This window comes from Amblyomma mixtum, chromosome 5 (assembly GCF_055824585.1).
Source record: "Amblyomma mixtum isolate Tamu chromosome 5, ASM5582458v1, whole genome shotgun sequence".
NCBI classification, from domain to species: domain Eukaryota; kingdom Metazoa; phylum Arthropoda; class Arachnida; order Ixodida; family Ixodidae; genus Amblyomma; species Amblyomma mixtum.
This window is the reverse complement of record NC_143016.1, coordinates 72,768,046-72,784,091: the sequence shown is the minus strand read 5'-3', so window position 1 is coordinate 72,784,091 and position 16,046 is coordinate 72,768,046. Positions and strand designations below refer to the sequence as shown.

General features: G+C 49.5%; 2 protein-coding genes across 2 annotated transcripts in view; one reads left to right on the top strand and one right to left on the bottom strand.

Annotated features, from left to right (window-relative positions):
- LOC149342661 (uncharacterized) overlaps positions 1 to 16,046 on the bottom strand; it is an 86,135-nt gene that overhangs the window by 46,702 nt on the left and 23,387 nt on the right. The gene's annotated exons all lie outside the window — the stretch shown is intronic.
- Positions 2,225 to 9,311, top strand: LOC149342662 (uncharacterized). Its single transcript, XM_089545127.1, has 5 exons — positions 2,225 to 2,385; positions 2,484 to 2,575; positions 5,382 to 5,572; positions 6,668 to 6,896; positions 9,019 to 9,311. Exons 1-5 carry the CDS (start codon positions 2,352 to 2,354, stop codon positions 9,070 to 9,072), a joined length of 600 nt encoding a protein of 199 aa, XP_089401253.1. The 5' UTR covers positions 2,225 to 2,351; the 3' UTR covers positions 9,073 to 9,311.

Below are 16,046 nucleotides of genomic sequence, written 5' to 3'. Positions count from 1 at the left end.
ATTTTGAACAGGGCCAACTTCCAGATCGTGTCTTCCAAATTTTACACAGATGTCAGTACCGGGATTTCCCAGCCCGGCACACCATCATCTGGGCCCCAGCACATGCGAGGACAGAGGGAAATAATGTTGCGGACACTACCGCCCGCGAGCTTAACCACCGGGCATCGCCTCTCTAGCCGCCTGATCCGGCTACTGATTTTAATCCGGCTGTTACTTTTCGGGAGGTCTCTCTCCTGTATCAAAACGCTCACGGCCGATACCCACCCCCTTGTAAAGGCCTCAAGAAGGCAGAGGAGCGTTGGCCACTTCACCTCTACACCAACACGGTACTGTGCCCGGCAGTGCTCAAACATTTCAATTCGGCCTTTTCGGGCGAGTGGCCACACTGTGGGGAAGTGTTTGCGGACACGTATCGCATGGTGTGGGCCTGACCTGCCAATCCTGCTTTCCCACCCCACCCCACCCCGCCCCACCCCCACCCCATCTGAGAGGACTGGGAGGCTGCACTGCTCGGCTGCTCAACTCTCCAGGACCAACGAGCCCTGGTGACAAGAGCCCGGGCAGCCGCGGAGGCCACAGGGGTCCCGGACTAGGGATCCCTCCTAGTTATTGTGAGGGCCGGGCCCTTCAGCCACGGTCCAAGCAATACCTCTCTTGTATATAGTATAAATAAATGTTTTACACCACCACCACCACCACCTCTCTCTCATCACCCCACGTACCATTAAGCGACATTGAGGCGTCCGCTGACCCAGGGAGCCAGTATGCGCAATTCTTACCCTTAAACTGATCGGAGTGTAAAACATTGTCAACGCCAACACCAATGAATACAATGAACGCCGACGGTATGGATTCAGCGCCGCGTTTCTGGCACAACGTTCCGTTCTCAATGCCAACGCATGCAGCGCACATCTCTCACTACCGCCACGTAGCTTAAAGCACGATTGAGGTGTCCGCTGTTCCAAGAGGGCAGTTTATGTTCCTTTCCTCTGCTTTACGTGCTCCCGCTCAATTGGTTTCGCTGCTTAAAGCGCGACTAAGGTGTCCACTGCTTGTTAACGAGGGACGACGGTGACGGCGACGCCACGAAACGCAGAAACGGGCGCCAAAGTGCTGCGCTCTAAAACAATGCTGAGATCATCATCACCATCGTCAAGTAGAGACGCCGTAATTTAGGGCTCCGTTAATGTAGACAACTTGGGGTTCTTTAACGTGCACTGACATCGCACAGCACACGGGCCTCTAGAATTTTGCCTTCATCGAAATTCAGCTGAGTTGCTTTGGAACGTTAAACCCCAATAAACCAAACCAATAAACCAACCAACTCAGTAGATGATGATGATCTGCTTTATAGTTGTTCACGCCGATTCGAAAACTATAGTAGGATACAACTTAAAAAAACAGCAGTTGCTAACACTGGGCCGCGGTCCGCAGCGTCCTGTATTTCTCCGCTGGCCAGTCGCAATATTAAACGAAATCAGCTTTCTAATTTTTCACTTTATCAAACAATCCATGTATCAAAATTCTAGAGGTCATAATTTTTTCTCGTTCAGCTTCTTGATTTCGTAACAAGATGCGTTTAAGCAGCAGACTACTTTTTTGTCGTGGAGGAATTATGCGCGCCGAGGCTGAATGTGGGCGGAGCTTCACTGCAGACTTAAAGGTGCACTGAAGAGGAATCTGAACTCGTCTTTTTGCCGCGGGAACTCGATCTACACGTTCCAAGCATTCTTAGAAACTGCGACTTATTGCCCGGTGTGGCCGATTTCCCTAATTAAATCGAATTAACGTCCTGCTCCCGCCTTTATTTTTTGAATTCTGCCTCGTACGGTGGGCGGAGTCGACCGACGCGGGGAGTGCCTTTCACCCAGTCCCGTGGCGGCTTGCCGCTCTGCCATCGGCGGAGTAATACGTAGTAGTCCGTAGAAGCAAATAGTCCGCGCGTATTTTTATTTCCACGGGCTTATTTTGCGGTTATATTATCTGCAAATGAAACTATTTATTCACGGAAACCTAAAAAACAAAATGAAGCGAAAGCAAAGCCTCCACGGAGCTGGCTGAAAGGCACTCCCCGCGGCGGTCGACTCCGCCCACCGTACGAGGCAGAATTCAAAAAGAAAGGCGGGAGCCGGACGTTAATTCGATTTAATTAGGGAAATCGGCCACACAGGGCAATAAATTGAAGTTTCTAAGAATGCTCGGAACGTGTAGATTGAGTTCCCGCGGCAAAAAGACGAGTTCAGATTCCTCTTCAGTGCACCTTTAAGTTGTATCGGACTATAGCTGCTTGAGCAGCGCATTCGTCACACGGGCCTTAAGCGTTCCACTTGTGGGAGCGCCTAGACTTGTGAATGCTGCCGCCAGCTACGAGGCTACCTCTTTCAGGTAAGAATAGCTTTTCATTAACAGCGTTTGTTCCCTCTTCGTAGCTTTTTCTCTTGTCGAAATGCTCTTGTTTAACCTAATGTTATTTTATTCTGCAGTTTTAACAGACAAGAGGACCTTGCGTGTCCCGGCTCTGGATCTAGTCTTGGCAGTGCATTCATTTCCTGTAGACGGTACGGCTCAGACTGAGGTAAGTCAGTGAGCACCTATTATGGTCAGCTCTTGAAGGCCGCATTCAGCCAAAGGAATACGTAAACGAGGAAAAGTACCGGTTGGAAAAGGTTCATCCCAAAAACGCATGCAGCTTGCACTGGTTAGGATATGCGACCATCAGAGCGTTTGTAATATTTTTAATCTCTGGGTACTGAGCGATAATTCTGTAGTTAGCCTACAGAAACCCGTTTCTAATATACTCAGGCTATGCTGCGCGTGAGAGGAAAGGGGCTTCCGTTGAAATCATGGGCATTGTATCGTTAACTCTTTTAGCTGGAATTAAGCTTTGTCCATTTCGACCACAAAGTTTCTTATTTCTCCTCAGTTCCATGGAGATCGGATGCTAGTTTTCTGTAGAGGATGAAGTGCAAATATCTTTGCGAGGTGCGCGAAAAATCGTCAGGGGATTATTAGGTGTGGTGCGTCAACAGCGGAGCGCTGCACGTGCCAGCTCAGCGTTGCGCGTGTGCGAATGGTGATTGCAAGGCGACGACGACGCGAGCACGATGAGCGGTGAGCAGACGCGCGAACGAACCGAGGTGTGAAGGGAGAAAGCGCAGCGGAGGTCGGAGATTCAAGCGTGGAGGTGGCATGTGATGGACTGTTGGTCCCTGCTGTCGAAAGGCCGCCTCTGGTCTCCTGCGTTAAGCATACGGCGTTTCTTGACGCCGTCGACGGGTATTGGGTATGCGTCTCCTGCTACTGCCGAATTCCTGGGCCTGCTGACAGGAGTCCACCGGCGTCTTCTTGTGGTCCTCTCCACTCCTACTACAGCCTGGTTCCCCTCCGCTGCTTGAACGCAACGCATGCGACGCGTCGCAGGTCATCCACCCGCGTACGCCCTGTCTGCAAAGCATCCCCGCTTGGCCAGGGACGCTCAAGAACTGCTGGTTTCATTCCTTAACCTGTAGTGTCGTGCGTGTGTTGAGTGTGTGTGTTGAAGTGAAAGCTTCACTACGCTAGGTAAAGCCAGTTTCGCCGTGGCCGCAAGCTTGACCTTGAAATCACCTTAATAGCCAAAGCCCATGCCAGGTAGCCAACAGATAAAGCAAAGGAAAGGAAATGCACATAACTGGACCCCTGGCACAGAATATCTGTGGCATTCGGCTCGCAGCCTTCGGGCTGCGGCCGTGTATCTTTTTTTTCAGCCAGCGACCGTTCCTGCGGACGCGGTTGTTGCGACGCGCGTCTTTACTCTCTCTCTTACTCTGTCCTCTTATCTTTGAACTCTCTCCTATCTGCACGTGGCAGCGGTGGTGGCTCTGCAGGAGCCAGTTGGCAGGCCCGTGCACTTTTCCTTTTCATTCTTCTCTCAGTCGCAACCAACCAACCAAACCTCAGTCGTGCTTTAAGCAACGTGGCGTGTCGGTAGCGAAACATGCGCTTTGCATGCGTTGGCATTGACAACGTTGTGGCAGAAACGCGGCACTGAAGCCGTAGGCCGTCAGCAGTCATTGTGCTCGTTGGCGTTGGCGTTGACAGCGTTTTGCACTCCGATGCGCATAACTGGCTCTGGGTCAGTGGACGCCTGAATAGCGCTTTGAGGTACGTGGTAGGGGCTGCATGCGTTAGTGCTGGCAAAGTTGTGGCAGACACGCGGCACTGGAGCACTAGGCCGCAGCGTTCATTAGGCGAGCAAACACTCACGATCAACCATGGGCGCGTATTGTTGCCCGAAACGCCATACCATCCGCTCTCTAATCAGATTCGAGTAGTTGAACCACAGCCAATTTTCCTTGAGTTTTTATTTATTATTGCCTTTTTACTTTTAAATTATCAACAGGACTTCGTTTTGTTTTCTTTCGTCTGTCTCGTTCGAAACCTGCACGGGCCAGCGTTCCCAATCCACAGTTGGGGACGCGTTCCGAGAATTCGCGCAATTATCAGGAGTAGCCTTTCACATGAGGCGTTTCGTAATCGATTTTCCCTGATTTATTTGGGAATATGGTGAAGTTGTACTGCAATGAAGGCGTTGGCGTAAAATGTTTACGCCGCTTTTAGGGCAACTTGGAGCATCTTCACAGATTCCTATTTATTTTTTCGTTTGGTCATAATACTCCGTTCAATTATATGCGCTGAAATTAATGGCGAAAACATTTCCATAAATCTTTGTTCGTTTCCATAACACCGTTATGATAAACCATGACTACTTCTTTTATTATTCACTAAGAGAATATCTCTTCACAAGAAAAGCCCCTTCTCTATTTCATGCCAGGATGCTATTCTCACGGTGATCTGAAGTTCAGCTGTCGCATACCGTGAGCATTCACAGTTGCTTCGACTTCAGAGGCGAGAAACTTCTGCTACGCTGCTTCAGAGCGTTTTCCGCCGCAGGTTGAGTGATGGAAGGGCACCTTCTGATTCAAGTCCAAAATATATGTGCGTGATCGATGTCGGTGTTTGTTTGCAAAATTGGGTCTATAAACTGTGAACAACACGAAAATATGGTTGGCGGATCGGGCTTTTGCGAGCCTTTTCACGAGCCGACTAACTATCTTGTTCAGGTAGCCCCGTATTATCCAGGAAGCGACGACGCCCGTCTTTCTTTTATTTCAATCAAATTCACCGATGGATGAGGTGTCAAAAGAATATTCCCTTGTTGAGACAAAACTTACAAGGGTTGTAGGAGAAGTGGCCAGGATTTTACCCTTGATATGGGTTGACAAACTGTCTACATGAGCTGTTACCTCGCATTTCAAAACTGTAACTGCTAGTGTCCAGCGCGTCTGCTTGTTTTACATGTTGGGCGCAGTTGACTGTTTTGATACTTTTTTTCGATTCAGACTAAGCAAGCAACCATTGAACCGGTGCGCAAGGTCTCGTCCGAAGCACGCGTAGAAGCTTTAGGTAGTCTTGGGGACACCAGGGACTGTAGCCAACACCGGAGGCGTTCTGTGCAACTCGTGGCTAACGCTGCCAGCATGGTATCGACTCAACCAAGTCGCTATGGGTGTAAGCGCAGCAGGAAATATCGGTAAGCTACCGTGAGTGATAAGGAGTTCTACGGGCGTGTGACTTCATTTCCGGCTCGTATATGTAGGGCAACGTCTCAAGCTTCACGGCCTAAACAATGCTTTTATGTTTTTTGCGTGAGTGGTATTTTCCTCGTACGCTTCTGAAGTGGTGCGTCGCACTTGCGTCCAGGAACTCGCACGCGAGTCTTCGCGCAATATCTTTCCAGGAATTCGTAAACGTGATTACGCTTCGTCAAATATCTACTCTGCAGATTGCATATGACTGAAATGTTCCCTGTTCCCCTCATGATGTTGCTTACTGCATGAGTCTAGATTGCTTGCCGTAAATTTTAAGCCGCATGAGATCTGTGCACTTTTATTATTTCTCCTTTTGCTATTTTTGTGTCCTCTGCATCTATTTTATTACATTAATTTGTATCAGTTGTTTATATCTTTGTGTGCAGATTTTTTTACATTTCTTCTTAATGTCTTCATTTACACTAGTCAAATATTTTCAATTCCAAGGTTTGCGGCGGAACTTCCTGGATATGAAACTATGAAACACATAAATTTGGGCCGAGCTCCCCACATATTAGAATATCACAAAAAGAAAAAAAAAACAAAAAAATTGTCGAACAATCTAACCAGGTTTGGGCATGCGGCAAAATGAGACAATTGCTCTGCCGTACTCTTGTAACGCACATTTCTGTGGGGTACTAGAAAGAGACTCTCCTGAAGGTCACTACAGTTTCGCCTAAAATATGCGCTTTCTCCTTTCGCTAAGCTGTGTGTAACGCTACTGCTATTGACACAGAAAAATTTACATCGGAGGTTGCCTACACAGTTAGGTTTTATCTCGCCCTTTTTAAGCACGCTTTCTTCAAACACTGATGCACTAAAGCCATATTCAAAGAAAAGTTTCATTGGGATTCGCATTCCCCTCGAATATCCACTGTTTGAATTGGAAATGCTGCTTCGAGGAAATACGTCCTACTCTCGTTGTTGTAGCATCACATTGTCGTCTCTCCTGCCAGAAAAAAAAAAAGAATTTCGAGATCTTTCAGCTTACCCGACTCCAACCCTGAGATCACTCACGGTTTCTATTGCACCCGCAGTGAGCGTTGCCATCATCACTGCCTTTTGGGTGGCGGACAGTACCCGAGGTTCTGGCTCAGTGATCGCGGGCTCCGTGTCCACCAGGCGATGGCTCACGTGCAGGGCGCACCGGTCGAAACTCTGCGGGCCACATCACGTGCTCGTAGAGCCCCATCGTCGACGGATGTCTTCAAAGACGTGCAGCCTTCGGCGCTCTCACCGGATCCCCGCATGTGGCAACCGCTGCTGGTAAGTGCACACGGGAGTGGCGAGCACGGGAAGTTCTTTCAAACGAATTTGGGGCCGAAAGTTGCGAATGCGTTTTACTGGTTCAAATGTAGAATCTCATCCGATAAAACTCTAGACAGCATAGGTGGCCGGCCGCTATAAACAGATGAAAGGCAACGCCATATCATATGTGTAAGTGTGTCCCCAGGAGAACTCCCAGTCGTTTGTTGAGATGATCGTAGCTCTGAGCTCGATTACTAAGCGTGCACAGACATCCCGAAGAATACCAAATACAACACCAAACTTGTGGCTGTTAACAGAGCTAGGATATGTGATGAAATTTAATATTAGTCTTCGATAGTTTCTGATAAGTAGACCGACAAACGTCTCCTTTACATCGTAATTATCTCATGATTCGTCCAGTGTAGAAAATATGGTGGTCTCTTCATCCTCCCGCACCTTCCGTGACCCTGATTTTTTTCCTTTTTGAAAAAAGACCTTTAGGGAACTAAGGCAGCATGGCGAATGGCACAAACAGTTGCGAACGGCGGCGGTCATACGTTTCGGCTCGGGCGTGCGGGATGAATATCGCCAGGAGCGCACTCAGCAGTTGCTCACAAGAGACAACGGCGTCGCCGCGGAATGCAGGAACGAGCTAAAAACAGCTGCGCTCTAAAATAACAAGTTGTAATTGTACTTAAATGTCTTTCTAGCAATATTTGCCTCATCTGTAGAAAAGCTGAAACAGCTAGTGAGCTGCTCTCACATCTCGCATTAGGAAGTAACCTAATCGTCGGCAAGAGTAGCTTTTTATCGGGAGTGAGCTCTCTGATCCTTCTAGCATTCAGTGAGATCCACCACTCTCTCTAGGGCTCGCTGCCTTCATTTAAACTGATTCATCCACAGTTTTAGAGCCAGATAGGGGTCTCTTTCACATAAGGCTCGTAGAGAACCTTGTTGTTTTGTTTAATGGGGAAGGAGACCTCGAATGCGAGAAACGTATCCAATGGCGCGGGTCCTCTGAGTCCACTCGAGATTTTTCCCGACCTTTAATCGCCTTCCAGACGCACACGCTTACACAGTGGACGCAACTCTGTACAAGGAAGACGATGCGGAGTCATGAACTACAAGTACTTAGCGAGCACAGCAGCAGCTGAATCCGACTCTCATCACACATTATATATGATCGTTATTAGAGGGCAGTTCTCTGGCGCCCGTTCTTGCGATTCGAGGCGTCGCCGTTGTTCCACGTAACCAGCTCTGCTGCCGGGGCAACGTGCCGCTCTAGCTGCGCGCGCTCCTGCCGCCATTTCTCCCGCACGCCCAAGCCGAAACGCATGACAGCCGCCGTTCGCCACGTTCACTTGACTCGAGCGACGTTATCGGCATCAATCAGTCACTGAACGCAGAACAGAGCATTGGTGCGGCAAGTGCAGCATATATCCATCTATTTCTCCGACCACAAAGCTCCCTTCATGACAATCAAGAACTGTTAGTGGAGTGTTTCTTGAAGAAGGAATATGTGTGAACAACGAGCTGTGTGTATTTGTAGATAAATGTCCTGCTATAATTCTTTGCCTCAATCTATCGGAAAGCTTCCTAATGCAAAACAAATTTTGCATTAGGACGTTACGTATTAGTCAGCAATTTTTTGATTCGGAGATGTGTCAACGAAAGGGTGAGATTGTTGCATCCTTGGAACCGAACATTTCCCTGCGTGAAACCTGGAAGAATCCTGCACTGCTGTTTGGCTGCTAAGTGTAAACAATTGGCTGAATGTCTTCGGATTAGGTAGTTCCCGAAAATATACCAAGTAGCTTGACAGCCGCCGTCAGGCATTTATGTCAACAGTCTTTCGAGCCAGTTGCTTGTAACAAATTGAACCCATGAAATTCATTTGAAAACTGCTTCTACGCGCCGCTTGCACTTTGACTTTTCATTTTGTTCCGTTCTGCATAGCTGCAGTGCAGATTACTTGAGACTGAGGTTACCTTCTCATCATTCAAGATCGCGTGCATCTAAGTCTACGGGGAGACCTAACGGTGTTCTGCTGCTTATCTGACTGGAGTTGTAATAAGTGGTTAGTTAGAGCGTGTTTTTATCTACCTATACCATGAGCCTAAATTTTACCCTTGCGTCCCAGGTACGAGCACCGCCAGACGGGTTCCAGTGGCTGCCTGCGGGGCGCACCCCGTAGATGCGGGGCGCATTACGAACTGAAGGCCGCCTGGGTCGGCGTCGCTGCCGTTTCAGAACACCACTTCCGCTCGATGCGCGTGGGGGATCTTCAAGCTCAGGCGAGCCCAACGTCGGTGCTCTGCTCGACGAACTCGTATGGCGTGCGAGCCCCAGAAATGGGACTGGCATCGCCCAAACACAAAGGCGGACCACGTGAGCGCTATCTTCCGGTGGTAAAATAAAATTCGTTATTATGCACACAGTTTCTTATTGCAAAGAACAAGCCACAGAAACGTTCTGAAGTAAGTCAAGAAAATGTCGCATTTTACACAATGCTACACATTTAAGGATCACTTGAATGTGCGCGAGCAGGTACTTCATATATATCGGTGGTGAGTTGCCACTCAGTAGTGAATTCACAGTTTCGTCTGTTTGCGCTACCAAAGGTCAACGAACGGCTGAACAAAAACACTCCTGTCTGTTTTGCGAACCCTTACTGCTTAGAGCCATGTGGAAAACGCATGCTCATAATGTATAGATAATGAAAATGACATCGGTATGCGACATTGGTATTAAGTAAAGTTTTGACAGTTTGTCGCTTAGCCGGTAATAAATAAAATACCAAGAACAAAAAGCTCCCCTGTTTCAAGAGGGCAGATTATGTGCCTTCCCTCTGCTTTCCGAGCTCCCGCTCCATTGTTTTCGCAGCTTAAAACGCGACTAAGGTGTCCACTGCTCGCTACGAGGGATGACGATGACAGCGACGCCGGAAAACGCAGAAACGGACGCCAAAGGGCGGCGCTCTGGTTTGGTTTGGTTTATGAGGTTTAACGTCCCAAAGAGACTAAGGCTATGAGAGACGCTGTAGTCGAGGGCTCCGGAAAAGCCGACCACGTGGGGTTCTTTAACGTACACTGACATCGCACAGTACACGGGTCTCGAATTTCTCCTCCAAAGAAATTATCGGTTGGAAAAGGATCATCCTAAAAGCGCGTTCTGCTTACGCTGGTTATGGCATGAGACCATCTGTGTGTCTGTAATATTTTCAATCCTTGGGTACTGCGTGATAATTAGTGTCCTTAGCCTTCTGTAAGGCGTCTCAATATATTCAGGCCATGCTGTTTATGAGAGGAAAGTGGTATCCGTTGAAGTTACGGGCATTGTATCATTGACTTTTGGTTGAATTAAGCTTTGTCCATTTCGACCACAAACTTGCTTATTTCTGGTAACTTCCCTGGAGATCGGATGCTAGATTTCTGTAGAGGATGAAGTGCTACTATCTTTCCGAGGTGCGCAAGAAATTGTTAGGGGATTTTTAGGTGCGGTGCGTCGACAGTGGTGCGTCGACGGCGGAGCGCTGCACGTGCCAGCCCAGCGTTGCGCGTGTGCGAATGGTGATTGCAAGGCGACGACGGCGAAGAGCGTGGCGAGCAGATAAGGGGTGAGCTGACGTGTGAACGAACCGAGGTGTGAAGAGAGACATCGCAGCGGAGGTCGGAGATTGAAGCGTGGAGGTGGCAGGAGATGGACTGTGGGCCCATGCTGCCGAGAGGACCCCTTTGGTAGCCTGCATTAAGCCTGCGGCGTTTCGTGACGCCGTCGACGGGTCATGGCTATGGGTCTCCCGCTACTGCCTAATTCCCGGGGCTGTTGGTAACTTTCCTACTACTACTACTATAATACTGCACTCCTGCTACACCCTGTAACCCCCCCCCCCCCCCCCCCCCCCGCTTCTTTGAACGCAACGCCAGCGACGCGTCGCAGGTCATCCACCCGCGTCCGCCCTGTCTGCAAAGCATCCACGCTTCGCGTGGGACGCTCAAGAACTGGTGGTCTCATTGCTTTAACCTGTGGTGTCGTGATCGTGTTGAGTGTTGAGTGTGTTCAAGTGAAAGCTTCACTACGCTAGGTAAATCCAGTTTCGCCGTCGCCGGAAGTTTGACCTTGAAATAACCGTCATAACCAAAGCCTATGCCATGTAGAAACCTCAGTCGTGCTTTAAGCTACGTGGCGTGTCGGTAGCGACAGATGCGCTTTGCTTGCGTTGGCATGACAACGTTGTGGGAGAAACGCGGCCCTGGAGCCATAGGCCATCGGCGTTCATTGTGCTCGTTGGCGTTGGCTTTGACAACGTTTTGCACTTCGATGCACATAACTGGCTCTGGGTTCCAGCAAACAACCCGGAAAATCCTGGTCGCCAACAATCTGTATGGCGGTGACGATCGTTAGATTGACGGTAATGCGTCTGTGATTATTAAGGCGAAAGCCTTTAATGTCTCATCGTTGTAAGCAGCAGTTGTCGACAGAGAATGTCACGCTTTTCAGTTGGTCGAAACGGTCGTGACGTCACAGGGCGCCAATTTCAAACGGGGCCAATTGTACTTTGGCTAGTAACCATGCAACCAATTGAAGGGACCATATAGTGATGCTCCAAGTAAGTGGGACTGAGCATAGTTAATTGCTTAATTACCCAATTAGCCTAATTAACTTCTCTAGTCAGGCCATATAAATATATAAACCTAGTAAGAAATTGGTCGAGCTCGGGAATCGAACCCCGGTCTTCGGAGTGCGAGACGAGCATGCTATCCACTCCGCCATGCCAGCTCGATGGTTTAGAATGAACAAAGGCACGTCTAGTGAATACGGTGTCTTCGCTCACTGCCATCCTCCTCCCTTCCCTTCCGGCGAGGTTTAGGTGTCCACCGAGATATGAGAGAGAAATACATTTCCTTTCCTCAAAAACCAATTTACCCACGAGCGAGGCGCAGAACCGAATGGGCGATGGCGTTCTATGGACTCCCTGGCAGCGTTGCAAGACGCTCTCGCGTTCCACTCTTAGAGCCGAAGCTTAACATCTTAACCACACATCAGTGACCACACTTTAGGTCAAAAAAGTGCACCCCCCCCCCCTGAATTTTGACGGGTGTCCACCGAGATATGTGAGACAGTTACTGCGTAATTTTCTTTCCTCAAATACAATTTTCATTTTCTTCATTACTGGCCATCTTCGTCTTTCTTCTTTCACTCCCACTTCCTCCGTTCCTCTACGGTGCGGTTCAGGTGTCCTCCGAGATGAGAGATTTACTGCGCCATTTCCTTTCCTCAACCGTTGCGTTGAAACGGCAAGGCATCGCGCCGAACGGGTGGTGGCGTTCCGTGGACTCCCTGGCAGCGCTACAACACGCTTTCGCGTTCCACTCCTAAAGGCGAAGCTTAAGCTTATGCTTAATTAGCAGTTAATTAGTATTCAGGCATTAATCAGTAATTAACCATTAATTAGTGATTTGTCATCACTTAGTAATGAGTACTCAATTACATGCGACGCCACCAGTGCCACAGAAGCACTGAAAGTGGTGCGGAAAACGCTTTCGCCTCTACGCACTTTAGACAGTCAAAGTGCCCCCTGAATTTTGAGAACTCTGTGGACAGGTATTCTCGGCGTGCGCAGTGTCGAACACGGCCCTGGTGGCCTGTCCCCGTCTTGCAGCCCTTGTGTTTGTTCTGTTTCATATTCTTTATATTTAATTTCTGCGACCTTTTTCTTGATATTTTATTTATTACCGGCTAAGCGACAAACTGTCCCAACTTCACTTAATACCACCATCGCATACCGTTATCATCATTGTCATTATCTACACATTATGAGCATGCGCTTTCCACATGGCTCTACTTTAAGCAGTAATGGTTCGCAATAAAGACAGGGGCCGTATTATGGGACTGTCAAATCAAAAACTTGTCAAAAAGATGTCAGAAAAAGTGTCAATTAACCCCGCCGTAGCCGCGCTACTATTGGTCGGCCGTGGCCGGCGGCCGTGTTGCTTTACTGGGGTCGTCACCCAGGACACGTTTGCAAAATTGCCGGGCTTCGTTGGCCATTCTCCGTGCCAAAGCCCCAGGGACTTTGACCAATTCACTTTACTACCGGTGATCTTGGTGAATTCTTTTACGCATGCCACGGCCTCGGTTATACCTTCCCGGTTCACTGTGAACACCGCGACATCATCCGCATAAGCCAGCAGCTTAACTTCTGCTGCCTGTAGCTGGAATCCTCGAATTTTTTCACTTTCCATGATATTCAAACACAACGCTTCAATGTAAATGCAGAATAGAAGAGGGCTGAGGGGACAACCCTGGCGCACCGAACGCTGCAGGCTAATGGGGGCCCCCAAACTCTTATTTACAATTAATCTTGTCGTGCAGCTCCGGTACGCCAAGGCCACTCCCTCACAAATAATGGACCCTAAATTCACATGGTCGAGTATGAAGAACAGGATATCGTGCGAAACACAATCGAATGCCTTCTCAAGATCTAGCCCTGGCCGAGACCGGTACGCTCCCCGACGTGGTCGCGTTGGGGGCGTACCAGATCAACCATGTGTGGGCGGTTAACCTGCGGAACACGGAGGCAGCAAAGAAGTTGCTCGCCTTCAACGAGCTGCAAGTTAAGAAACGCCGCTGCCTCATTATCGACCCGGAAGACCAGCAGGTAAAGCTGCGGCTACACTGGATGCTTCACGGAGTGGCCGACGACGACATCCGGACGGCATTCGCGGCGTTTGGCAAAGTGACCGACGTTACGCGTGAGCGGTGGCGGATACAAGGCGTCAATGACAAGAGCTCAACGACAAGAACGGTCCTACTGAAGTTGAAGCCCGGCTTGAAAGTGGATGACCTGCCACACCAGGTACTACATACGTGTCGCCGGAGAGTTGGCTCTTGTCGTAGCGCCTGGGCGTCCAATGCAGTGCTTGCGCTGCCATGGTACAGGCCACGTGCGGCGTGAATGCAAGGTTCCCCGCTGTACGAAATGCCGGCGGTACGGCCACGCGGATAATGAGTGTGTCCGCACTTACGCGGTGGCTACGGGCGGGGCGTCGAAAGACGACTCTGCGGAACTCCTGATGGATGTAGTCGAGGCTGAAGAATCTGCGAAAGGCATAGAGGAACCCGAAACGCAAGCAGGATCGACGGGCTCTTCGATGCCGGACGCAAGCCGATGCCGGACGCAGCAAGCCGATGCCGGACGCAGCGATGCCGGACGCAAGCCTGAAGGGGCAGAACCTACTAGAAAAGAGACGGAGGCGTCGAGCGGTGAAGTAAGCGTGCCAGCGCTCCAAGAAACCGAGCCAGCGACTCTGACCGAGGAGAACCTTGACCAGAGCGGCGCCCGCACGACCGGCGTCCCTGCCCCAGCGAAGCGGCCACACGCCCAGACCGGAACCGAAGACGACAAGGCGGTAGCCCCCAGCGTCGAAGAGCCGCCGGCAAAAACGACCCAAGGACGGCGGTCGTCCATCCGGCCACGATCAAATGTGTCGACGGAGAGGAGAGCCCTTGACAAGCCGCCCCCGCTGCCAGGCCTGGCACCAGCACCGGATGGCTCCGGTGTCAATGATGTCGTCTAGCCAAGCGCTAGACGTGAAGGGTAAGCACCATGTTCCCGGCCTCTTTCTTCTGCATTAAAATGGCTCATGCGTTCCCCATGAAAGTCGGTACACTTAATGTCAGGGGACTGGCAAGTAAGAAGAAGCAGAGCCAGGTGTACCGCCTTTTAACTGAGCACGACATTGACGTCCTGGCAGTGCAGGAAACGAAAATTGACGGGGAAGAGGAGACCGGGAGCATGGTGAGACGTTTCACGTCTAGGTTTTCTGCAGTTGTCGCCCACGCTGTAGGAACGTCTGCGGGTTGTGTCATCTTTGTAAAGAATGTACCGGGACTTGAGGTTCAGGCATATACGGCGTGTCCTTCGGGTCGATTTGTTTTGGTTGACCTCCTGTACGACAAAACATATTGGCGCATCATTTGTGTGTACGCCCCAAATGCGGTGGATGAGAGGACAGCGTTTTTTCAACGCGTACAAAAGCACTTCAGTTGTGAGAAATGCCTGATCGTAATGGGTGACTTCAATTGCGTCCTTAGGGGCTGTGACAAAACCAGTGCAAGGGCATTTAGGGACAGAAGCACTGAAGTACTCTCAGAAATTATAGACACGTGCAACCTCGATGATGTGGCCGAATGTTTAGAAGGCGAGCGTTGTGTGAGACTCACCCATTTTCAACGGTCAAGCCATGCACGGCTAGATCGCATTTATGTGTCACCGAACGTTATTTCAAAATGCAGTAGCTACAATGTAGTACCGGTATCATTTTCGGATCATTGTTTAGTGAAGTGTGGGATAGGGACAAAGAAACGAGGAAATCAGTTTTCTTGGGAGATGTGGAAATTAAATAATAAGCTCATTACAGACGACATCTTTAGCAGGAAAGTAAACGAAGAAATCAGTAAATTAAAGCCGAGCGGGGAACTGAAAGTATGGCAGCAGTGGGAACTTTGCAAACAACAAATAAAAATAGCAGCAATCGAAAGGTCAAGCTGCATACGACAAGAGGAGAAGCGTGAGGAGGACAATTTAAGATCTTTACTAGCTAGACTTCTCGAAAGAGAAAGCGAAGAGCCTGGCAAATGGATGGATGACATTAGGAAAATAAAAAATAAGATTGAACTCTTTGAAGAAGAACGCTATCGTGGCGCACTGGTGCGGGCTAGAGCGCAAGATATTGCTGATGGGGAGACGCCTTCAAAACGAGCGCTAGGAATGGAAAAAACGCATGCTCAACGAAACCACATTGAACAGATTGAATGGGGCGGGGCGTTATCTGGAGAAAGCGGGCATATCCAGCAGGCATTTCTTGAATATTATCAGGCGCTGTTTGCAAAGCAAGAAGTGGATGTGAGCGCATTCAAGGAAAAGTTTCTTGGCGCTTTGCCGCGATTAGATGACGAACAGAAAGAAAGGCTGGAGCTGTCGATAACTGCGTCGGAGGTCGAGCAAGCGATAGAAAATTTGAACCTGGGAAAATCTCCTGGACCTGATGGGTTAAGCGCCGCTTTATACAAAGCATATAAACACGAAATAGTGCCAGTACTGACAGCAGTTTTTAACGAAGCCTACAAAGAAAATGAATTGCCCCCGTCTTATGGTAAATCTCA